The 25,519-nt window shown below is 41.3% G+C and overlaps 1 protein-coding gene across 2 annotated transcripts in view; it reads right to left on the bottom strand.

Moving 5' to 3' along the window:
• Window positions 1-4,871: 4,871 nt before the first annotated feature.
• Window positions 4,872-25,519, bottom strand: part of pparab (peroxisome proliferator-activated receptor alpha b) — a 31,641-nt gene continuing 10,993 nt past the window's right edge. Inside the window, exons 2-7 of one of the 2 annotated variants that reach the window (XM_069687182.1) lie at window positions 22,027-22,278; window positions 19,293-19,456; window positions 15,082-15,220; window positions 8,902-9,119; window positions 5,363-5,816; window positions 4,872-5,137 (exon numbers count right to left, since the gene is read on the bottom strand). In XM_069687182.1, coding sequence (XP_069543283.1) covers window positions 4,893-5,137; window positions 5,363-5,816; window positions 8,902-9,119; window positions 15,082-15,220; window positions 19,293-19,456; window positions 22,027-22,234 — 1,428 coding nt within the window. In that variant the 5' untranslated portion in view covers window positions 22,235-22,278 and the 3' untranslated portion in view covers window positions 4,872-4,892. The remainder of the gene's footprint in view (window positions 5,138-5,362; window positions 5,817-8,901; window positions 9,120-15,081; window positions 15,221-19,292; window positions 19,457-22,026; window positions 22,279-25,519) is intronic. The other variant, XM_069687183.1, reaches the window with a different exon arrangement.

Raw genomic sequence — 25,519 nt, 5'->3', positions numbered from 1 at the left:
GTTGAACAATGTGACAAGAGCGAGGAGGAGGAGGAGCTGAAAGTTATGGAGTAGAGCGCCCCCTAGTGCACTGGCTGTTCGAACTTAAACGTGTTGAGTTTTTATTGTTTAAAAAAAGGATGAATTAGGCTGCCAAACATGTAAAGTGCACTATCTTGTGCAAGACAGTATTTTATAGTTAATAATGTAGGAACTGCCGATGTCAGTGGTGTTGTAGTTTAGTTGTGCATTTTCCTAAACATGGGTGAAAAACTTTGACACAACTCCTTCTCTTGAGTATAATATCTGTTTTAATTATTATTGTTTTTATCCATAGCTGCAGTTACACACATTCAATATTAATTCAATTAATTTTTCATGCTACAAATTAGTCTCGAACCTCTTTTTTCATAAAAACTTGCTCCTTCACCGTCTTAAATAATGACAGCATAATGTAATAGATTACAGACTATCACGTCCCTTGTTCCATTTGTGAGAAAATACTTCTGATTTTATTGTATGTAGGCCTAACAGGCGTACTGTAAAATCACATATAGGTACATAGACATTGAAGTAAGAGTCTACACAGTTGTAGAAAAGGCCCAGAGTTGCAGCCGATAGATTCTTTAAATACGTGTATTTCTGTCTAAAGATACCTGGCTTCAGTGTAAGAAGGAAAGACAATTGAATTATACTTACTCTAACATTGTCCATTTGATGACAAACAAAAAAGCGCAAGGTTTTGGATTTTAAAATAATTTTATTTTGAAATCCATCCAATGTCAACTGGTTCCATTGTTTAAATGTCTATTTATACATTCATCAAACATTTACAGTATTGTTACCACGCCACAGTACACATTAACAACACATCCAAAGACAGTCTCTGATGTCTCTTCGCACGTCACTATAGCCACAAAAACAAACTCCATGAACTCCAGGAAGGAAAACTAAAAATCCAAAACCTAATTTCTATAACTGCTGCTCCCTGGTTTAATTTTTCTGCCAGTTTTGGAGAATCAAAATTAAGGACGTATTAATCAGTATTGTTGTTTGTGTGTGTGTGTGTGTGTGTGTGCTGTAAGGCAGAGCACTGTAATCTCATTCCAGAGAGGACAAGAGACGGATATAAAAGAGGGAGATAAAGAATATTTCTATAAGTCCTGAGCTAGTTCAACAAAGGAAGACTACATTTCCCTGATACAAGTTCAAAAGTCCCTTGTCAATTCAATATAAAACAGACATTCCTAAGGGTAAGCAGACATCACATTTTTACACGACTTCTCCTCGAGGGCCTGGCTCTAATAGTGAACCATGATGTGTTTAGTTTGTCCTTTTCAAAGCGAATCCTTCATTGTTTCTGTTCTGTACGGCAAAATGAAGCTCTAATGTCAAGCCTCTGTCTTGCTGTACATAGGATAGTTTCCTAAATCGTCTGTGACATCATTTCCTGTCTGCGTGGCCCTGTGGTGCCATTCACACCTGATTCCCGCTGATGACACCATTATTTTTACGATTCTGAAAGTGTGTGTGTGTGCACAAGTCAAGTATCTGTATCTGAATCTCTAGTGTTTTATGGCATGGGCACACGCTAAGGCACAGATTGATTGCGGTTAATCTCAGAGCGTATCTGCGAGGGGAAAAACCGAGCTGCGTTGACATTCTGTGAGAAGCTATTATACGTAAGAAGAGGCAGCTTGAAGGTCAGTAATCTACTCATGGCGTAAGAAATGTTTGGTGAATTAGTTCGACATAGCAGCGAGTGAGGAGAGAAAAGTCAGACATGAAGCGCGACAAAAACAAGATAATAAAACGATACATACTGCATTTTCATTACTGCATCTTTCCTGCAAAAGCTTGTAATGTGATGGCAAATAATTAGTGCGTTCAGCTTCTCTATTAAATCAGCAACAGAGATGTGATGTGTGAATAAAATACAGGCTGGTTTGTTTAATAAGAAGAGGCAACTATGGATGATTTCTTGTAGTTATGTTGAAACTGTGCATATATTACCTTTTTGTGTTTTAATGTGCAACCTGAGAACAGATTATGTGATCAGTGCGGAGCTGTAGCTCGACCTTTTAATTGATAAATGTAATTTTAAAAGGTCACAAAGGTCAAGTTTTAACCATCTACCCAAAGTTGCGAGCTTGTGCCGCCCTGCACAGCCCACAAGTGCTTTCAGTTTCTCTCATAAGAGCTTAATTTACCAGATAAATGTGGCTGAAATGAACTGAATGCATACTGCAGACGTAGATTGATGATTCTCTCTCTAAAAATAACAATTAACAAAAGGAATGTCCCAGATGGGATTCAGATTTACGGATATTCAGATTACCAGTTGCCCTGTTACCCTTAAGTCTATTTACACTCTTCAACCGTGCCATTTCAAATAAACAACGATCTGATTTAGTCATACATATATACATTAGTATAAAAATATGATCCGATTCAATTATAACACAAATATGCGGCATCGAAGCATAAAGAACAGACAGTACATAAACTACACTTACTGTAAAATCTCAAACATTTCAAAGTATTTACCAAACGGAGGAATACAAAAGTTGATCATCATTAGGACCTTGTATACCTCATGAGTTTAGAGTTGGAGCGAGCAGTCAATGCGATCATTTCAGCTATGTACAGTGCACTCTGTTTATACAATGTGATGTCATTCGAAACACAAGGTTGATGGTTGATTTTCTGTGATTGGATTTCATATGTTCAAGATGATTTTGGTTGGATTAGCAGATATATAATCCAAACTATCAGACATGCATGCTTTCAACATTCCCGTGATGCAGGCCTTCTTTCTGTTTTGCACAAAAGGAAGTATGACAACAAAATACAAGAGTGGCACCCAACAGATTTGGTCTTTATCACCAGTCACTTGTCAGAAAGTGTGCAGACCATAGACTGTATAAAAGATGGACGACATGACAGCTCGCTAAAAGTGAAGCCAAAACATCTCCATCGCCCCCTGCTGACTGGCTGTCAAGTTTGGTTTTAATTAGATATTTGATGCTGTTAAAAGAATGATTGACAGCTCTGTTGACAAATACGGCTACTGCAGCCAATCACATCCGGATTAGCAGAGTGGAGGAGGAACAGCGAGAGCAAACGTAACTAAAACAATCACTTCAGTCATTGAAGTTTACGTATCTGTGAACATCTGCTTCAAACCAACACAAGAAGCTGCTCGGCTGTTTAACACGCCGACGTTTTTCTTCTTCTGGTAAGATAAGTGTGTGTTTTGATTAGTGGAAGTGGCTATGGCGGCTCCACCCGCCGAGCTCCACTGTACAACTCTGGCTCCGAATAACGTCACCATCGCAAGATGGCGGCGCCCGTCACGGGGGCTATTTTGGCATCAATTTCGTACAATGAGAGCAGATGGAGACGTGTCGTCCATCTATATATACAGTCATTGGTGCAGACATATCTGATTGGCTTTATGTTACTCATAGAATCAAACAAATGTAGTTGGCCTCATGCTTGTGTTTGCTTTTATCTGTTGACGTTAACATTTGGCCAAATATGACCAAGTGACCAAAATATCAAGTTTCTGATAAAGAGAAACCTCTATGAGTCAAAGCCTTTCGGGGTTTGATCTATAAAGACCAAACTCTTGTGATTTCCTCTATAAAAGTAAAAGGTCATCTTATTGGAAATGTGCACATTAGACCCCTGAATTTTAACACACATCCTGCGACATAGAAGACAGAATGATTGACAGAAGGTGGAGAAACACCACAACTAAAATCTGAGTAATAAGATTTGAGGAACAGGGCTGAACTGAGTGAGAAAGAAAGTACCAATTCATTGATTTTTCGCAAATCCACTTTAAGTCGTCCTGTAATAAGGTGGAATTGCAGTTTAACTTGGTGTTAGCCCTTCAGGACACAAACCAGGATGGAGTGCCAAAAGTCTGTGCATGTAGTTTGTGAGAAAGGCATTGAACAGAGGTCTGTTATAAAATAGTGACATACTGATATGTCACAGGCGCGTCTGTGCTTCAGATTTGCATTGTGGTGCATGGACACAGAGATTTCATTCAATCTTATTAAAATGTTTTTCAAGATTATGCAACCTTATTCTGAAGTGTAAAAATACTATTGCCTGTACAGTTTGCTATATATTACATGATTATAATCCTTACCAAGGCTTGATTTTGAAAGACATTGATCACTTCCTGTATCGTTAGAAACAAAATATGGCTTTGAAGACTCACAGTACAAATACATGATTATGTTCAGGGTTGTTATGGGTATAAAAAGGTGAATGTACACGCTGGAGGGCTGGCGCATGGACAACCATCACCAACCTTTATTGACAGCAAGTCTGAATCACAATCTAGCAGAAGCTGCCTTGCTTGAAAACTGCATCATTACTGTTTAACTGTTACTGCTGCCACTGAAGGTATTTGGGTGTTGTTAGCTGTGAGGGTATATGGCTCTTTGCTCTTTGACATCATTATAAAAATCTACAAATAAACTGCTGGAGTGGCAAGTTCACTTTCTTTCCTCATTTTAGGGCTTGTTAAGGAGTCAGGAGAGGGATAACCACAGAGGTCACCTCAAAGAGTTCAAATTCATCTTTTTCTGTTCTAATCCAAGAGTTTGGTCACAGATTGCATTCACTGGTAGATAATCTAGAGAGGGGCTCAATTTTCTGTCCATAGTATCTTTGCATACATGACTGATCTGCCTATGTAGGTCCACACAATGGAGTGGAGAGCACTGTTTCAAAAGACGGCCTCTTGTGCCGACCAGAAGCCAATGCTAACTCTTGCTGCATTTAGTGGGGGTTTAGTGGTTAAACCTAGCTTATGGAGGACTCTCTTCTTCTGTCCCTGAAAAAAAAAGGAGTTGATTTGAAGAGTGCCCCTCCTGGTTATTCCTCCACAACCCTCAGTACATGTCTCTGTAGATCTCCTGCAGGAGCGGGTGCAGTGAGGTGTCCTCTGTCTTTTTGATCTCCTGCACCAGCTGTGCATGCTCAGTGACCAGCTGCCGGAGGTCGGCCAGTTTCTGCAGCAGCTTGGGGAAGAGGAAAGTGTCATCTGGGTGATTGGCCAACAGGTGGAGCTGTAGCACCTGCACGATGCTCTCCTGCATGCGCTCGATGTGGGCCACATTCACCAGGCCGGGTCGGTCTAATCAGAGAGGAAGCAGAGTCAACTTGAGTTATATTCCATCACAGTACTCTCTTACTGGGATAAAACTTTTCCATCAGAAGGTAATAAAATAATTGTTTGCAATTTCATGCAATTTGCTAAAGTAAAATTAAAAAGAGGAATAAGAAAAAGTATTCAACATAGAAAATTGATACTTTAATAATAATAATAATAATAATAAAAGGTTGTTTCCTGCGTGCTCACCTCCACAGCAGATGATAGCAGCCACAAACAGAGCCAGGTCACTGTCGTCCAGCTCCAGCCCATTAAACTTCATTGCAAACTGGAACTTGGGCTCCATCATGTCACTGAACGGCCGCCGCAGGCTCTTGAGGAATTCCCGGGTGATGAACCCCGAGCCGTACGCTACGAGGAGCCCGTCCTTGTTCATACTGGAGGCGAGCATGGCGAAGAGAGCCTCGTAGACGCCGTATTTCAAAAGAGTCACCTGATCGTTGAGGTCCAGGCTGGAGAACCCGGGGACGGACTTTGCAAACTCTGTGAGCTCTGTGACGGTTTCCACCGACGTGCACTGGCAGCAGTGGAAAATCCGAACTTCTGCCTCCCTGTCCTTAAGCACTCCCGCTGAGCCGACCATCTTGGCCACCAGGGTCTGCTCTGCCAGCTGGAGGGTCTCCATGTCGTGGATGACGAATGGCTGTGGACAGTGAAAAATGACAGACTGTTAGGCGTGAAACTTTGGTAAAAAATAGGAGAAATGCAACACAGTCAGAACAGTGTGTTCTGTGATTTTGGTCTACATAAATAAACCTGTCTATTTAGATACGGAAAAGGCTGAATCAGCAAACCTCCCTACATGAAACACTGTAGTGACTGTGGTGTTTACCCATAATCTTTACCTGAAGGAGAGGCAGAGCCCAGAGCCCTTATTGACACATGAATATTTCCACGATAACATCGTAGTTCTCCTTGACCCTACGGCTGCATAATTATGAATGATTACTGTTACTCTTAGAATAAACATTAATTTGACTTGAAAAGAAGTACAGTTTATGTTTAAAGTTAAGAGCAAAGAGGGCAAACTCAAAAGGTCAAAAATAAGAGGAGAATTAATTTGAAACTTTGACCCAGTTGTCCAATAATGGAGGTGCATAGGTATGCTAGCAGTGAGTGCTAGCAGTGAGTGATTGTAGGTGATAGGTGTCTTTCGTTGCGTCATAGTTCCCACATTGGAAAAGTTACAACATTTGATAAGCAGCTACAACTGTTGCAGCACATCACATCAAGCTCGGACCAATGAATGCTGTGCTAAATGTGGGCTACAGTAACAAGGGAAAGTATGAGGGACGTGACAGTGAGCTCTTTATTTTTATGATACTTGTACGTCAACAAAACACAAGACATGATAACTTCACATAACGAACACAATGTATTTCTGAACAAGGTCAATATCAAATGATATAATGCTACAGTGTTAACCTTGTTATTGAAATCCTAATCTCAGTTTCAGAATGCCTCTCCTTGTGGCCATACATGTAGTATACAGTTAATATCTTTACTTCTTTTCTAATGCATATACATTGCCTCAACTTGATGTCACCATAACTTCAAAAGGACATCTTGTCACTTCAGGAGGAACAGAGAGGTACAAAGCCCACAGCCCATGTTGACCTGTGAGATTTCCACAACAACATACCGTAATTACTTTCCTAGCCCCTGCAGCTACACCCTTATGGATGCTCAAAGGGGTTTGTAGGCCATTTTTCTTTCATATGAATATGTATATACTGAAAGCAGCAGGGTTGCTACTCCAATAACCTTTACCTGACTTACTCCTGCAACCCATTTGTAAGGAAAAGTGGTTCCATTTAGCTTTATTATGAAGTTTTGTATGCTCCAGAGGTGGTTTAGTGAAACACTGGAATGTGTACACAAGACAGCAGCACTTTATCTAGCTAAGAGGGCTATATAGCTAAAACATCCATGCTAGCTGCTCTGTGAGGCTGCTACAATGATACTTTGAGCTAAATGCTAACAGTATATTTTTATCACAAACTAGTATATTTTGAACTATTGTGCCTTTTAATTTGTTTTTGTTGTTGGGATGCCAACAACATCTTGCAAAAGAGACTAGGCCTACTGATCCAAATTAGCCTTTTGGCTAACTCAGTGCGTTTACATTTTGTTTGACTGTTGATTAATGTACATTTTCCCTTTTCTTCTTCAAATAAACTATCAAACATCCGACCTTAAGCAGGAAAAATGTTTAATGTTAGCATGCTAACATTTATACAGCTGTTGTTAAAGTGAATGTCTTTAGTTAGCAAGTTTAGCAAGTATTAGACATGTCCAAATTTTGATCTGTTGGTGGCGCTAGGTTAAAAAATCATGAGATTAGCAAAGTAGGCCTCGTCCTCAGGGGGACTCTGACTTTCGGTACAACATTTCAAGGTAATTAATGGCAATCAAACTTATAGTTGTTAATAACAGCAGTAGCCCAATTAAATGACCAGGATAGCAACAATCATGAAAGCCACACTGCTAGCATGGCTAACAAAGCAAAGCAAAGCAAAGCATAGCAGTCCTCAGTTATGATTAACTTTCTCAGAGAACTCAATGGGAGTATTAACAGACAGAATAATCAAAGGGAATTTAATTATCAGTTACAGTCATAGTGACAGTAGTTAGCATTTCTAAAAATAAACCTCAATCTTCTATTCCAATATCCAGTGCACAGAGTAGCCCAGAGCAACGGCAAAGTTCCAGCTCCAGTCAAGACCTGACGTGCCATCAGATTAATCATACCAACGCAAAACCAGTTGAGTCACATGGTAAAACTGGGATCAATTCAGTGTACACCAGTCAGAGCCAAGAGAGAGACAATGTTTATCTCAGATGTTCCTCTCAGACGTTGAGACTGATGAGTCAAACCTGACGATAATCTAAATTACAGTTATTAACAGGATCCAAATAAGTTGATGATCTACGAGAGAGTGATTTTCAGCTATTTAAATATTATATCTCATGAATATATATTGCAATAAGTTTAATTAATGCAAGATGCAACATTAGAAGGGTGTACAATGGTATAATATGACATTTGTGCATAAAAGTCCTGTGACACCATGAACAGCTGCATGTCCCACAGACTCACTCGTACCCGAACCCCTTTCAGTCTAAAGCTCTGATGTCCAGAGTCAGTGGGGGGGGGAGTCTGTGTTTGATCGTGGATGTGCACTTGGACTGACCTGTCCCTCTGGACCTATTTCACACCTACACACATCCTTCCATGGAATTCACAACAACTCTCAGCTGCAGTCTTTGAACCCTCCCCTCGTTGACCCCTTTTTTCTGATGTAAAGAACATGCAAGAAAAGAGAGATTGCGAGGGATTTTTTTTGGTGAGTTCAGGGAGTTGTGATGAAAAGAGTGCAGGCATGGGGGAATCAGTGATGGGCTCATACACTGGCTCTTTATATCGTTTCGCTGCAAACAGATGTCTCCTTGTCCAGCTTGTAAGTTGGCTCGCACTACTGATTGAGAAAGTTATTTCTGTCATTGTCTGGCGGCACATAATCTCTGAGGTACTTGCTGCCAGGTCGTATTGAGACATTAGCTCAATTGCAAAGTTTGAATGTGCTCAGAAACAGTACGAAATCCCTCCAACGGGGAAGAAATAAATTAAAAGTTGCAAGACAACAAGACCTCGACCTGTGAGGAAATACTGGTAATGAGAAAAACACCTAATCCACACATACACAACATCTCATACACAAACCCACCACTCTCAATGAACGTACAGGGGTGCTGGTCTTGCCGGTGAGGATGGTTCGAGCCTTGGCCTTGTTCATGTTGAAGTTCTTGAGGTAGGCCTCATAAATCTGCCGGGCCAGCGTCTTCTGGTCGGCCAGCTGGGGGTCTACCACCTCCCTGTCCCCAGTCACCATCTCTGCCTTCAGCTTTAGCTTCTCTGACTGGGGCATCCGACCGAAACGGATGGCTGTAAAGAGCAAAGGAGACAGAAAATGCAATTAATGACACGTATGGATTAGATTAAATTACATTGTTAGAACAGAAACCAGCTAATTAAAACTGCTGTGTAAGAACAAAGCGAGGACAGAGTGCTTGATATTTAACAAAACTCCAATAGTTACATATTGAAGATGCAGCTGAAGAAATTATCTCCAGAATTGCTTCATAGACACCCCACTGAGAAAAAAGAACCCCGGCAGACATCACAGCAGAGAACAAAAACATTAAATGCATCCAGAAAGTCAATCAAAACTGTCCGAACAATGCAATGAAATGTTTAAAAGTAGCACAAGGGAAAATTAGAGAGCAGAGCTCAGGCTGTTCACGATCTTACTGTGCTTACTTGTGCAAACCGGATAATCTTACACTGTGTTTCCTTTTAAAAATAATATCATAATCATTAAAAGTTTAACAGGCTCAATCAAAGACTTGATGTCCTGCAGGGATTTGATCTGAGCCTAGCTTTTCTTATCGTCTGTATAAATGAATCACTGTATGAGCTCAACCAAAGTTCTGCCCCAGGCTTTAATTTCAGTTTAAGTCCAAGTAATGAAATTATACTTTTATGAATGTTATTTATTTATTCTGTCTATTAAAAAAAGGCCTACAGCTGCAACCAGATCGGCAAACAGCACAGTGCCAGTACAAGAAACACTGAATCTTAAAAAAATATACTCATAGAGAGGCGGAGAGGTCAGGAACACACAGACCAGTTTACCATAGAAGGTGCTTTCAAAGGCAAAAACATCACCTCTGTCTTCATCAACTTTAGAAATACAGCGAGTCTCATCCTGAAAGTGGATTAATCTTTAATTAAACTCGTCCATAAATGCTTAAATCATCAGGCTCCTCAGGTGCTCAGTCACCTTGTGGTTCTGCTGAGAGTGTCAGGCTCTGTAACCCGCAGATTGTAACCCTAACCCTTTCGTAAGTTATCACTTGGACAAAGTGCTTTTTCTGTTCAGGGGATCAATATGTGGAATGCATACTTCCACCTTACTTAGCTCAAACTGGAGCCTGACTGGGAACATTTTAAACTCAAACTGAAACTGCAGAGGGCTCAGTCATGTCGTCATGTTTGATTTTGCCGTTCGTTTTATCTTAGTATATTTTGTGTCCTGTATCATATGTTTTAGCGCTGTTGAGTCTCTTGTGTATTTGTTGTTGATTTTATGTAATTTAAAGGCCCATTTAGGGACAAGCTTTGCAAATTAGCCACAGCTGTAAATGCTGTAGTGTGTTGCACAATAGCAGCTTTGGACAGATGATCACTGGTGTTTACATGTTGTTAAATCTGATCTGCCGTTTCAGTAAAATTGCTAATCTTACTGTAAGTGCAGCCATGACACAACTTTTACACTGCTGTCGAATATGTGCAAGTTACTTTTTAGTTGGACAACAGCAGGCATGTCAGCAAGCTTTGTATTGTTCTCTTGATGTGTGTGTAAACGCGGATGCAGAAACATGTTAGACACATGAATGAAAAAGAACATGACATGACTCGAAACAAATACATTCAGTAGCAGGCAACAAAAGTATTGGCTGCTGCAATAAATATAATTGAGTAATAATCCTATAAAAGTGGGTAAATAAAATGGCACTGCTCCCTAAAGTTGCCTGCACATCCACTTAATTTAAATACACACATTATGTTTGTTTGCAGACAGCATCATCTAACTTCTGCAGCGCAACGCAAAGAAAGGAATGGGAACAGACTTTCAGTAAGAAGCAGTAAAATGACTTGTGAATGAAAACACGAGGTTACTACACATTACAAGTTGTGTTGGAAGAGAGCTTCAACATTACAAAAGTTGTTTTTCTTCAAGAGGATACTGGCATCTCTCAGACAGCCTGATCCAATTTGACTAATGAGATTAGATGTGAACTGTTTTTAACCCCACCTCGCCAATTTAAATGGCCATAATCTGATGCACATAAAAACACACACACACACACATAAACTGCTCTCTGAGAAGCCAACATCCAGCTGCACCTACCGCCTGCATTTTACGACACTATAAAAGCATAAAAAGCAGATCTGATTTCCCTGTTTCCCAGCGAGCCACCCGCTGCTGAAACAGATCCAGGATGGAGCGGGACTGAGCAGAGATGAAACGCAGCGAGCAGACAGCACAAGGGCCCATTAGATTACTGCTCACAAAGTGGATGGATCGTCTGAAGCTGCTAAAGCTCCACAGTGGACGCCTAGGCAGGAGCCAAGTCTAATTAAGATGAGAGGAAGTGAGTGATGTTAAGCTGAGCGTAAGTCCTAAGACGCGGTGAGAGGGGATGAGTCTGTGAGGCGAGTGGGGAGGGGGCTACAGGTGGGAGGGGGGGACAGTCTGTCATTCCATAATATCAGCTGTTTCAACGGCTCATTGGTGGAAGAAGATTCAAGGCATTAAAACACATTTTGCAGTAAGACTTGTTATTGGACCAAACCATACAATGATGTGTTTATAACAGTGCAACAGTCAGTACATGAGATTTTAGGAGGTTTGTTAGGCTGTGTTATTAAGCTGTTGGATTCACTTGTGTGCGCTTAGCGGCTCCCTGTTGGGACTTTGTTTGATTTCAAAAAAGACAACACAGATGGACCTAAAAGCTACGGACTTTTTTAACTTTACATTTCATATCCAACAATTCCCCTGTATCAAGTCCATCCATCCATCCATTATCTATACCGCTGGTCAGGCTCGTGGGGGGGCTGGAGCCCAAGCCAGTTTTCATTGGCCGTGAGGCGTGCTACACCCCGGACCGGTCGCCAGTCAGTCACATGGCTGACACATAGAGACAGACAACCTTTCACACTCATACTCACATCTACGGGCAATTTTAAAGTCACCAATTAACAATACGAGCATGTCTTTGGACTGTGGGAGGAAGCCAGAATAATAGGAGGGAACCCACGCATGCACAAGGAGAACATGCACACAGAACTCCACACAGAAACTTTGTCCGAACTTTGTTGAAACTAGGAACCTTCTAGCAGCGAGGCGACAGCGCTAACCACTGCACTACAGTGAAGCCGCGTATCAAGTCAATGCAAAAAAACTGAAAGTAAATTATGACTTCTATTTTCCACTTTAGAATAAAAAACCCAACCCCCCCCCCCAAAAAAAATCATTGATTTATTTATCAGTGCATTTATTTATCTAATTAATTAGAATGTATTTAATGTCTTATTCACTAAGACATTAAATTTTTATATAATGTCTTAAATAAAAATGTTATCTTTTTATTTATCTATGTTTTATTAATGTATATGTATATCTCTATGTTCTTGCCCCAAACTAATTTTTTTCATTTATTCATTTTTGTTACGATTGCCCCTTAACAAGGGGCTGCACGGTGGTGCAGTGGTTAGCACCGTTAAATTCCTGGTTCGTACAAAGTGGTCCTTTCTTTTTTTCTTTTTAAAGATTTTTTAGGGGGGCTTTATTAGATAGGATAGCCGAAGATAGACAGGAAACATGGGGAGGAGATTGGGGAATGGCATGCACCAAATGACCTGCAGACCAGGAGTCCAACCTGCGATCTGTGCGACAAGGGCTGTAGCCTCTGTACATGGGGCGCCTGCTCTACCAGCTAAACCAGCCTTTCTGTGTGGATTTGTGTTGTGTCCCCGAACATGCCTCCCTCCCCTCCGGGTACTCCGACTTCCTCTAACAGTCCAAAGAAATGCTTGTTATGTTCACTGACTCTTAAATTGCCTGTTGAGTGTGAGCGTGGAAGGTTGTCTGTCTCTATGTGTCAGCCCTGTGATTGACCTGGGATAGGCTCCAGCCCCCCGCTACCCTGAACAGGATAAGCGGTAAAGATAATGGATGGACGGTTGCCCCTGAACAACACAACTTTAGAAGGATATATCTGATTTTAATTCATATAAAGAAAACAGAACATCCGGTTATATTAAATGTTGAAAGCCAATACAACTCACTCTATTTCACTGTAAACTCTGTGCTTTTAATGTGTGAATCTTACCTATGCAATGATTTCTGATACATTTCAAATTAAAAGACTTAAACTGCTGAGCCATTTTAGCGCAGAACTTTTAGCGTATCTTCAAACTGAGCTGTGAGATCAAAGGTCGGTCGATAAAAACAGAAGCACAAAGCTCCAAAATTAGCAGTTCTGCTGTCCGGTAGACCTCAAAAGATCGGGTTGCTCTGGTCTCAAATCTCCTTCCTCCGCCTCTTCGGTTACATTTAGGCCGATGAAACTCAATACAAATATACCGTAAGAGGAAGTGCAGCTGACAGAAATACTACTACTGCTGCTGAGCTTTAGGGCACTGCTGTATGATCATCAAAATCTATGGTCTATAACTTCAGGAAGATTTATAAGTGGATAACCTCATGGGACAGAATAAAGACGCTCAGTCCAGCCTCTGAATCACTGCTACAGGATGCAGTATGTGCAAAGTGTGCACAGTCTACATGTAAGCCCCCTGATTGCATTGACCTTTTTGATCTTTGTACTAAAAATACACAAACAGGTCAGAAGAAACGAGCACTAACTCACAAACAGGGATTTTTTTACCCCCCTAATCAGCACGCTGACCTTGACCAGGGGTCAGACTGCCATGTTGTATGTTTACACAGAGTAAACAAAGTTGGACTGAATCTCCTTTTTCAGCTCAATATTCCTTTAAAAAAGATCAGCAGTGATACGGTGAAAATCTGATGTCAGGCTGAAAGAAAGTTATTATGTATGGTTTGAAGTTTTTCTCTGTGACAGTCAGGAACCTTAGGATGTTGAACTGATAATAACAAAATGAAAAAGTAATTATGAAATGTAATTATTTTACTTTTAATTTTGAAATTTAGAACTTATTTCATATTTTTTAATATGATATACATTTTTCTACTCCAATTACATTACTACTTATTACTGTGTTACTATTTCTTTTGAAATTTCAAAATGAATCACAAATATAAAGAGTAAGTTAAGTTAAATTTATTGCTGTAAACATAGAGCAGGAATTGATGTTAGCATTAATTATAATTATATTTGACATTTTGGGCTCTTAAAGGGGACATATTTTCTATTATTCTAATGTGTTTTTGAATCACGTTGGTCAGGTTGTTTTTTATTTTAAAAACTGTATACATATTTTAATTTAATTATTTTTCGGAGCCTCTCCTTCCTCCTAAAAACAACAAGCTGTTTCGCCATTCAAAGGTCAGCTCCTTAGCCAGTTTGGCTGACAGTATTTGAAGAGGCCGCACTGCACTGTCACTCCAAAGTTGTAGAAAACATGGCTGCTCTAGGATTGGCAAATATGAGAATATCCATTCAAAAGATATGGGCCCTTGAGAAATGTTTGATCTTAAAATCTATTTGCAGAGCAAAGCGGACAAAAGGTGAGCTCACTGGCTTTTATTTTTGGTTTAAAACTACTTAATCACATGTATAGACACACTGTCACAGTCGGCTCAGGACCAGTGACAAAGAACGGGAGGAGACATGTGATTTCCCTACTCGTTTACATATTTGCACGAGGAGGGGTCAGTGGGTTCAGAAATTCAATAAGGCTCCAGCACTGCAAAGACTGCAGCATGCACTAACTCAAACGGAGCGTGCACTATGCAGGAGTGAGATGCAGATCTAAGTGGGTGTTTTTTTCAGAATAAAGCAAAATACAAATGTTCTGAATGTTTGAAAAACTTTGAGAAAGCTTCCTAACAGCCTGGGTTAATCTTTAGTTAGTTACATGCCTTAACATGCAACTCAACACTCAACTGTGGTGTTAGATTACTTATGAGTGCTAATTATGTGTGTATGTGCCGGCTCAATCTTTCTTGGCGCCTGCACAACTGTGGTAGTAGTGTGTGTTTACAAGTAAGAAGAACCGACCACGCCTGCTCTGCGTGTGCATGTGTGTGTGCTGAGCTCGAAGCAGTGCTCACACCTGCCACCGTACTCACCGTTGTGGGACATGCCCACTGACAGGCACTTCTGGAAGCGGCAGTATTGGCACTTGTTGCGGTTCTTCTTTTGGATCTTGCAGCGGCGCTCACACTTGTCGTACTCCAGCTTCAGACGGATCGTCCGCCGAAAGAAACCCTGGAGGAACAATTTGGGGAAAATAGTGAATATTGCGCACATGAAAAAAAAGCATTCTTAACAATCTTATTTCCTAGGAGAAAAAATATGGAACATATAAGAGAAGCAAAAAGCTAAACAAGCTAATAAAACCTCACAGAGGCTAGTTCATCACTTCTCAATAAGCTCTGCTGTTATGAAACCAGTTTTTTGATCCAGACACAAAAACACTGAGCAACTCTTCATGAAGAAAGAAGCTATTAAGAAGCAGTTATTTATTCCCACGTGAGGGCTGCTCAGCAATATCAGACACATCATTTCACCATCAGTCTCCACACTTGCCCAACCTTGAAAAGAGAAACATTTAACAGACAACGCGGCATGTTTGTGATTGGGCAAAAGTACCCTGTGGACGTTGCTTAATTACACAATCAGCCAAACAGAATCGCCTGATGCTCGGCGTGCCAAAAAACACACATACACCCAACAGTGTGTCAGACACATGCATAGTAATACAATACAACATTACAAAGGCATGTTACAACCATGTGAGCACGTTAGCTAACAGTCTGACTGATTTGCACCCGGCAACATTAACCTCACATGCCAGCACATAAATAACACACATAACAAGGGTGACATGAAGGCCGGTCAGGACAGGACATACTGACACTGCTGACACTTTGGTGGATACATTACAGAGGTTACCCTCCTCCTATCATGATGCTATGACATAATAAGAGTGTGAAGTTTGTTGGAGCAGACGCCCTTATACTGAGGCCATGGTAGTTTTTTATGTTGAGTTTACCATAATACCAACAACGTTTTTTTCCTTAAAGTTATAATCTCAAACATCTCGTTCTCTTTGGCGGCACCTGTGGTGATAAACGGTAATGAGTGAGTGTGAGAGCACACTTCCCAGATATCCAGACAGTGTTACATGTGTGACGTCCACGGTTGGCTCCGGTTGCAACTCTTGATTTTCCTCGCTGATGGTCGCTTTGCTTTTTAGTTTGTCTTCATCTGAGCGTTGAATTTGTTTCTTTTTCTTTGGATTTTCACTTATTTTTGAAGTTGTATCTGTAGTCATCGATCTTTTCTTTGTTTTTTCAGCCATAGTTGATTACTGTTTACATGTGCAGCGACCGGAAGAGCAGCCGCTTAACTCCGCCTACCCTCTCTGGCATACCAACCACTGTCGAACCAGACACCCAGTCTGTAATACTGCAAATGCAAAGGCTTTCATCAGTGGGCCATAGGCTCAGTCACCATTGTGTTACCTCAATCGGTGATAGATAGTGACTTAACAGACATTTATTTACATTAAAATCATCTTATCACTTTACCTTTAACCAAATTGTTCGTAAATTAATTATGAATACTTAATATTGAAGAGAAATAACTAAGATGTCAGGGGGCTTCATAGTTTATTACAGCTTGTGCCAGTAATCTATAATTTTCTCCTTTTACTTTACATCATTTGCGCACAGTCCGCACACAAACACCTGGGAAGTAGAAGCAGTCATTACAGAGTCATGTTATATTTTTGTTATATTTCTTATATATATAGTATATGTATATTTTTTTACTTCAAGAGACGCAGGAAGGAACAGAGGCATCTGATAATGCTGGCAAAAAAAGGCTCCTTTGGGACTATTTAGTGACTCACATTTTAAAAGCATTATTCACACTGTGTAACCTATGTTGTATCCCGCCCCTCTCTATCCCTCTCATTTCCTTTCACCTCTTTACGGTCAATCTTTGAATAAAGGCTTAAAAAAGGTGGCTGCAACTCATGTCCAAATTTGGAGCAGCATTTGGAATGTGACGCTGTGAAATACTTTGATTTAGAAATGCTGACTTCAGCTAATATTGCAACAAGTCGGGACCTCACCATCACCTCACCTTTGGCACTTCATAGGTCACTCCTGATAGATGGTCTTTTAATGACCCTCACCTTAAAGCAGATATTACGCTTAACAAAATCACCTTGACATTTGTGATAACCTCATGTTCTGAGATTTTACAGCCCTATGACTTCACCCTGCAAAGGTCACATAGTTTGTCTCTGCCCTGTGGACGGGCCGAAGCCTTTGTCCAGAGTGGACACTTTTAGTGTGTATGAATGCATGGACACAGTCACAGTTATTTGCATTAACACTCTCTCTACAACGCTACAGGGCCCGTATTCATAAAGCTTCCTCGTCCAAAGAGTTGCTTCTTGTGATGAAATTCTAAGAAAATTCTTAGAACCGTGACGTTTTCTAAGAATGTCCCCTTAAAGTTAAGACTAGATCCTTGTAAAGATAAAAGTTATTCAGAAAGCATCTCAGCCCTTAAGAGAGCTCCTAAGGTGAGAAACTGTTAGGAGTAGTGAGGAGGACTTTTAAGAGGCTTAAGAGTTTCTTATGCAGAGAAGAAAATGGCAGAAAGACAGAGAGATAGGAGAAAAGTTCTCAAAACAATGAATAACAGTGAGCTAATTAAACAATAGCCTACAGAGTGGGAAAATGCGAAGTGCAGCAGTGATGACTTGGGTCTGTCGCAACCGCCAATCAGCAGAGTGATCACAATTACAGGGAATAGGCATGGGTATAGCGGGCTTAGGTATGGGACGCACATCCGCATTATTGCACAGGCATATTTTAATTCTGCATCTAAGTTAACTTTGACAGCAGTTACAAATAAGAGGTAAACTATCTCACCTGTGCTTGCAGATTCCCGTTTGGGTGCTGCAGTCTCCCCTCTCACGTTAGACTTTAACACAGAGCCTAGCACTGCTTTTCGCACTCCTCACTAGTGCGCACAACCAGAGGGAAATATGCATTTATCTGCTGTGCTGTTTTCCCATGCCTGCCTCTTGGTTTGAGCTGTAAAACCGGGGCTGAATGTTTTTTTGTTCATCAACTACTACTACTACCAAAAGTAAACACTGTCCCTCCATCCAGTTGGGTTTTCTGGTTCTTCTTGTTAAATGCCAGCAAACACAGCTTCTTATAAGCTTTATATAAGCCGGCCAGCGTTCCCAGAAATTGCGAAGATAAGCCATTGTCCCACGTTAATATTAGTTAGATCAAGTACTAAAATTAGCAGCATGGTAAATAAAAGTGAGGAAAGTAAATATAACTATCAGCATGTGAAGATGAGCATGTGTTTCAAACATTCTGCAGGCTGCATACTTTAAAGTGTGGCTTACAATTTATTCAACAGAGATGTACAGTACATGAAATAGTGTTCATGATTACAATATGTCTGAGTAAATTCTATGTTTAGCCCGATAGATTTCACTGTCCTTCTCTGCCCATCATCACTAAGAGAGCTTTTTTTTCAACCAATCACAGCTTCTGAAATAATGTGTCATACCTAGCAACGGGTTCAACCACACCTCCTCACTATGATAAAAGTTCCTGTCTTTTCCTTGCTCAGAGCTGCTCTGAGAGTGTTCCTAAATCACTCCTAAGCTAGGACTCTCTGAGAGTATTCTCAGAATGTTTGTGAATACGGGCCCTGGAGTTTATGTAACACTTCCTGACACTCAAACTCCCACTACTGTCCAAGTGGATTCAAAGTGAGGAGGTATACTGACACACAAACATGGGCGCAAAAACCAACGCACACAGCTCAGGTTATACTATCTTTGTCCTTCGGTGCCTCTTAAAAAACAGCCTTGGGTTGTTCTTCAACACGATTGGTGAACAATTAACTGAAAGATTACGGAGCGACCACGTGTGACGGACGAGCTTGGTGCTTGTGATGCATTCAGGAGTCATCTTAAGTCACAAGACACACTGCCTCTGGATTTCTGCCGTACTTTCTTTACTGTTATTCTTCGAAATATGATTTATTTTCTTGACATTGGTTACTGAGTAGTCAGAAAGATTGCTGTGATTCTTTGCGTGTCTGTACTTGAGCGTTGGTGACTCTTGGATAAGGGTTATTGACAGAAATATTGACAGAGGAAGAGAAAGCAGTCGTGTAAAAGATTATAAACTTGTGATAACTTGGCCACAGATTCAATACCTAAAATAACATCCTCCAACAACTCTACATGCACTAACAAACCTCTTGTCTGACTGTGTAATCTTGGTCTCACCTTGCAGCCCTCGCAGGCGTGGACTCCGTAGTGGTAGCCCGAGGCGCGGTCAGCACAAACTCGACACTCCAGATTAAGTGATGAGGAGGAAGAAGAGAAGTCGTCCTGGCTCGCCGCCACACCGTAAACAACCGACGACGGGCTGGATGCTGGCGTCAGGGCATCTACAAAACACAAGCACATGGGTGATTAAACTACTAAGTAATCAAATATCCTAAAGCAGCAACAACACTGACAGCCAATTAAAGGATATGTCCCAAATACCAGGAAAAGAAATGAATTGATCCAACTAACAGGTACTATCTGTGTAGCCAAAGCCTGATTTAACTTCTCCTTCTGTGCCACTGACGTCCAGTGATGTCAATCAAACACCATAGCACTAGAGCACCAAGTCATCTTTAAAAATGATTGTTTCTAAGCTATTATAGAGGGTGGAAGTTTTGCATTTCTCTGCTGCACACACAGCAGATCCAGTGGAGAGAAAAAAATGATATCGCTCTGACAACTGTAGCGTTTGTTTTTGTGCACAGATTTCTGCCCTCTCTGATGTGGCAACCCTTATCTGGGCATCAATCAGACGAGACAATGACGTTTATTTGCCCTCACGTGCAGCACAATCTGATATCTGATTCGAAAGTGGGCACGCACACAGTATTTGAGTACGTATGATTTCCATTGTTGTTCTAGATTTACAATCCTTCACATGTAGAGCATGTGCACACTAAATTAAGTTCAAGATTCATTGTCGAATATAATCACATACAGGTTAAAAGAAAAGAAACTGTTCAATAGAATAAAAAAATAAGTAATAAATAACAGTGGTAATTATGGTCAAAACTTTGATCTATAATTAAGTAATATATATATTATTTAATAGATTTTTATGAGTTGTGTTATCTCAGTTTTCTTAGTTAAATAGTGGTGGGAATTGCAGGGTAACTCACGATACGGCACGGTACGACATGATATGATACTATATGACATGGTACGATACGGTATAATACGATTCAATATGGTACGATACAATACAGTACGATATGATACGGTACGATATGGTACGATATGGTACGATATGATACAATAGAGTACGACACAGTACGATACCACACAATACGATACGGTATAATACAATACGATACGACACAATACGATACGGTATAATACGATACGACACAATACGATGCGGTATAATACGATACGATACGCGCAATACGATACGGTATAATACGATACGATACGATACGACCCAATACGATACGGTATAATACGATACGATACGACACAATACGATACGGTATAATACGATACGATACGACACAATACGATACGGTATAATACAATACGATATGCGCAATACGATACGGTATAATACGATACGATATGCGCAATACGATACGGTATAATACGATACGATACAATATGGTACGATGTGATACGTGGCCCACGATAATATAACTATACAGCGATTCTGCAATAATTGATATATTGCAAGACAATCATATAATGATACATCACGATATCTTATTAACTTTTTCACTTTAAGTCAATTAATTCCCGTTCACGTTAGCCTCATTCATATCAAAAGCGCCAGGGTGAGCAGTCATGAAGTAGTGACTAGTCAAATTCGCAGGTAAAGATTTTTTAAATATAAATATTAAAAATTAAAATTTGCAACTACTTCTGCTTTCATGAAAACATCTCTACTGTGTGGTTTCATCTCCCTCTGGCAAAGAACTAGAAGAATCTAAGAACAGTTTGCCCCCTGTGCTCCAACAAAGACAGTGTGTTCCATCACAGCTATGTATTCAGAGATATTAGCATGCCGTCTGTGGTTTGCTGCCTGTCACAATCATAACAGCATTAGAGGATATTGCTTATCCTCCTCTTTGACGGCAGGTCATGGGGCTTGTCAAAGGTTGCCAAAGTTTTAATTTGCACCTTGAGGGAACGCGGTTGGTAGAACTTGCTTGGTACACAAATAGCAAAGATGAAATGGTACAAAACAGTGGCACTAAGTCAAGCCACATGAGTTGGTCGAGGGACGCCAGAACAGGGATAAGGAGCATTTGGCAGCGGACCTGGAGCTGTGTTGCTGCTTGGTGTAAGTGCACTTGGGTGAAGAAAAGCATGTCAGTGGTCTTTCTGCTCCTGTTTCTTACTGTTTACACCCCCAAACACACATAAATCCTCAACACCCCCTCATTGCCTTTTCCATGACATCATCATTCCGTGATGCCTTCTCCCTGTACTTCCCTTTCATTCCTTTCTTTCTCCCTCACACCCTCTATTCTTCTCTCACATGTTTAACTTTCCAGACTGTTCACAGCTTCTTCACTTGTTGCATAATTTGGTGGAAGCATAAATTTCCCCAGATGCCCATGTGACTTCAATTCAGGAGGAAACGCAGCAGCAAAATGGATGTTTCCTGAGCGGTGGTGCACGGCAGCTGAGGAATGTGTGAATTCCTGAATGGTTATGGGGTGAGGAGAAGGGTTGGAGGAGGATAGAGAGGTGAAATGAGGGAGTGAAGGAAATAAGAGGTAAATAAGTTAAGAGGGAAGAGGAAATAAGGGGGAAATGGAAGGAATTGGCAAGAAATTGAGAGATTAGGGTGTTAAACTGAGGGACAACAACACAAATGGCAAGGAGATTACACTGAGTTGGCAGGGACACCTTGAAACTGTGAAATTGCAGAGTGGAAGCAAACCCAAATCTCACTATAGTTTTTGTTCACCTAGAACAGTGGAACCTTCAGAGCCATTGCTGGACGACTGGTATTCGGGGACATCAAAGGAGCTGAGGGCGTCGTGGTCCATGGACTGGGAGATGTCCTGGAGCTCCTCAATGCCGCCCATGAATTCGTCATCGACGCCCAGCGGACTGCCAAGCACCGAGTCCTCCAGGGGCGAGGGGGGATGGTAGTGGCTCTCCATGTCGACCATTGCGATGGTGGAGGAGCGGGCTGCCGGCACTCTCACACATCAGACTGTAGACAGAGGACAGAGGAGGGTGGAGAAAACAAAGAGGTCAGAGAGGTGATATGGAAATACATACTGACAGAGAGAGAACAAGATTCATTTCTTAGGTCACCTCTGTCTGAATTTCTAGAGGGTACGAGTTGACATCCATCCTGGCAGCACTGCTGTGAGCTAAATGCTAAAGTCAGCTTGCAAAGACGCTGATTTATGGCAGGTGTAATGTTAGCCATGTTTACCATCTTAGTTTAGCATGCTAACATTTGCAAATTAGAGATAAACTAGATCATAAACTGTTTAAGGCAATGGACAAATCAAACTATTAACCAGATAATGGCACAATGTAGATTTAGGGGATCAACAAATGAATACAATTGATCCAATCCATCCAATTCAACCTCACTGTGGCACTACAGGAAAGATAGGGGGATGCACTCAGTCATTCGTATACATAACCTTGGAACTATGCCTACCTAATTGCCATGAGACGATGTCTAGAGTTAAACAAAGCAATAGTTAATGGTATTGTTGTTATTGGGTAGCTGGGGCTCAATGGTAGAGTTGGTCGTCTTTCAATTGGAACGTTGGTGGTTTGATCCCCGGCTCCCTCAGTCTACATGTCGTTGGGAAAGACACTGAACCCCAAATTACTCCCATTGTCGTAGCCACGGTGTTTGAATGTGATGACTGATTGTTGTACACACAGCAACGGCATGGGAGAATGTTAACTTTACAAAACGCAACCTCAAAATGACCACCAACCATAAAGCATGAGTGTAAAGACTCCGTGTTGGATGACCATCAGCCATCAGCAGGGGAGGTTGGAATCGTCAATAAGCCCAAGGATTTTGGCGAATCCACTGAGCACATGTCCACTAGACAAGTTAAACTTTTTCTGGCGGCTCTAGAATAAAAGTTCCATCCTCTGGGAACCTTGAATGTCCATAAACATTTCAGTTGGTCCAATAGATCTTGAGATATATCAGTCGGTAGCAAAATGGTAGACGGACACACTGACCAACCTACATTTCCATCCGTACAGCCATATACTGATGACATTATAATTAACTCATCACTACAGAGTAACAAAGCATCATCTTTCAGTGCACACGACTCAACAAAGCTCCAGCTAACACATTTAGGCCTAATGAGCAGCGCTGACGAAACATGTAGCCATCCACACCAACAGGTGCTGCATGTCGCTATGGTGGGCCAGCGCGCAGCAAGGGAACGAAGGACATGGAGTATCTTATGACACAACACAAGCCCCTCTGCTCCTCTGACCTATTCACTCCACATACAGTAACCTTATCCTCAGAGAACCTCACAGTGCTGCAGCAAGAGAACGACAGAGGACAGCGTGAAGGAGAGCGGGCCACAGAGGCATGTGTAGGGATGAATGTAGGTCGCGGGGCCGGCTTAGGCTGTGAATGGGCAGCTGGAAGAGACATAACAGACTTGTACAGTAGTGGTTTTGCTGAATTGCACAAGGGGAAGTGGGAGGAGCTGTGAGACACCCCTGAAAGTGCACTAAGAAGTAGGCTTTTCTGTTGGCTAAGCTTAAGACTGGCAGAGGGGTGGAGGTAACATTACATATTAGAACTTGATAAATACGCATGTAAACTAGGTCAATCTTCACTAAGCCCTTTCCATCAGGCCCTGCTAAGAACATCAAATGGGGGGAGGTGGGTGGTCGGTGCGAGGGGGGGCGTGTGCAGCTACAAGACAGCAGCTGCTGGTTGTTCACAGCCATTCCACACATTTACATAAAACCGTCTTTAGTTTAACCTTAACTAGCCCCGTACTGTGCAATGTATTGTGGGCTGTGTGGGAAGGGACACTGACGGCACGCTCAAACCGGTTGTGCACTCATTGCTCCCTGTCAGTCTGTCTAAAAGATCTAGAGACAGAAATGAATGGTATGCCACTGAAGCAGCAAGGAAAAAGCATACATCATCTGCATATACACTACCAGTCAAAAGTTTGGACACACTTTCCCATTCACTTATATGAGAAAATGTGTCCAAACTTTTGACCGGTAGTGTAGTTTCACCTCGAGTGCAGAAGACATAAAATAGATACATTTTATTCTTCTTGCTTTTGACTGCGTCCAGTGGCATTTTAACCTTTCCAGTTGGATGAAAAAAGGTGACTCTACTTCCAGGGCTGGTGGGTGACTGGTATGCAGCATGACCAAATGCAGATTAGTGATATAACTGAAAGCTAGAAAAACATTTAATCATAACAGGAAGACAACAAGACCTGGGTCCAACTATGTGGCAGAACATGGACGGATGTGATAAAGAAAATGCTGCTAAAGTTTACATCAATCACTCTTGTCTGTTGCTCAGTTTATAGCTAATTTGATTGCACAGAAAAAGCAGTCAGGCTTACTATTGACGCTGTGGCTCAGTGGTAGAGTCGGTCGTCTCTCAATCAGAAGGTTGAGGGTTTGATCCCTGACTGCTACAGTCACATGTCTAAGTGTCCTTGGGCAAGACACTGAACCCCTGGTTGCTCTTGAAGGCAAAGCCATCGGCTATGAATGTGTATAGATATGGATTGGAGTTTGGCACTTAGGCCTTTGCCATCAGTGTGTGCATGTGAGTGTGAAAGGGTGAATGTGACATGTAGTGTAAAAGCTCTTTGAGTGGTCGGAAGACTAGAAAAGCACTACATAAGTGCAGTCCATATACCGTTTACTACTGCACAGAAAACAAATGTCTCAGCACACTTTGCAAACACATTACTGAGACAATTTGAGGGTAGTTACACGCATGTTACAAATATTGTATGATTTCTTAATGTGTTTGAATAGGACCATAAACCTTTTAGCGACGGGGCCAATGGGAAAGACATCACAGTAAGTGATAAACATGGCAGCTTTATTGCGAAACAGCCAACAAATTGAAATAACCACATGGTTTAACACATTGTCCAGAATCCCAGTGCAATAAAGCAAATTTTGTCATTAAGAATTCAAGACCAGGGGCGCTGGTTTAGCTCAACTGGTAGAGCAGGGGCCCCGTGTACAGAGGCTACCTCGATGAACCGATCGCAGCTTCGACTCCCGGTCTGCCGATCATTTTGTGCCTGTCATCCTCCACTCTCTTCTTCCCACACTTCAGGCAAAAAGGCAAAAAAATAATCTCGAAAAATAAAAGAATTAAAGCCCAGAGAAAATAAACTGCATCCAACAGCAAAGGCCGTTAAGATTCCCACCCATTAAAAACTACATGAAAAGAAGCCTGG

This window comes from Semicossyphus pulcher, unplaced genomic scaffold, assembly GCF_022749685.1.
Source record: "Semicossyphus pulcher isolate SPU_LCO1_2020_fin unplaced genomic scaffold, fSemPul1.0.p SCAF_8, whole genome shotgun sequence".
NCBI classification, from domain to species: Eukaryota; Metazoa; Chordata; class Actinopteri; order Labriformes; family Labridae; genus Semicossyphus; species Semicossyphus pulcher.
The sequence above is the reverse complement of the archived record's forward strand: the minus strand, read 5'-3'. Positions and strand labels throughout refer to the sequence as shown.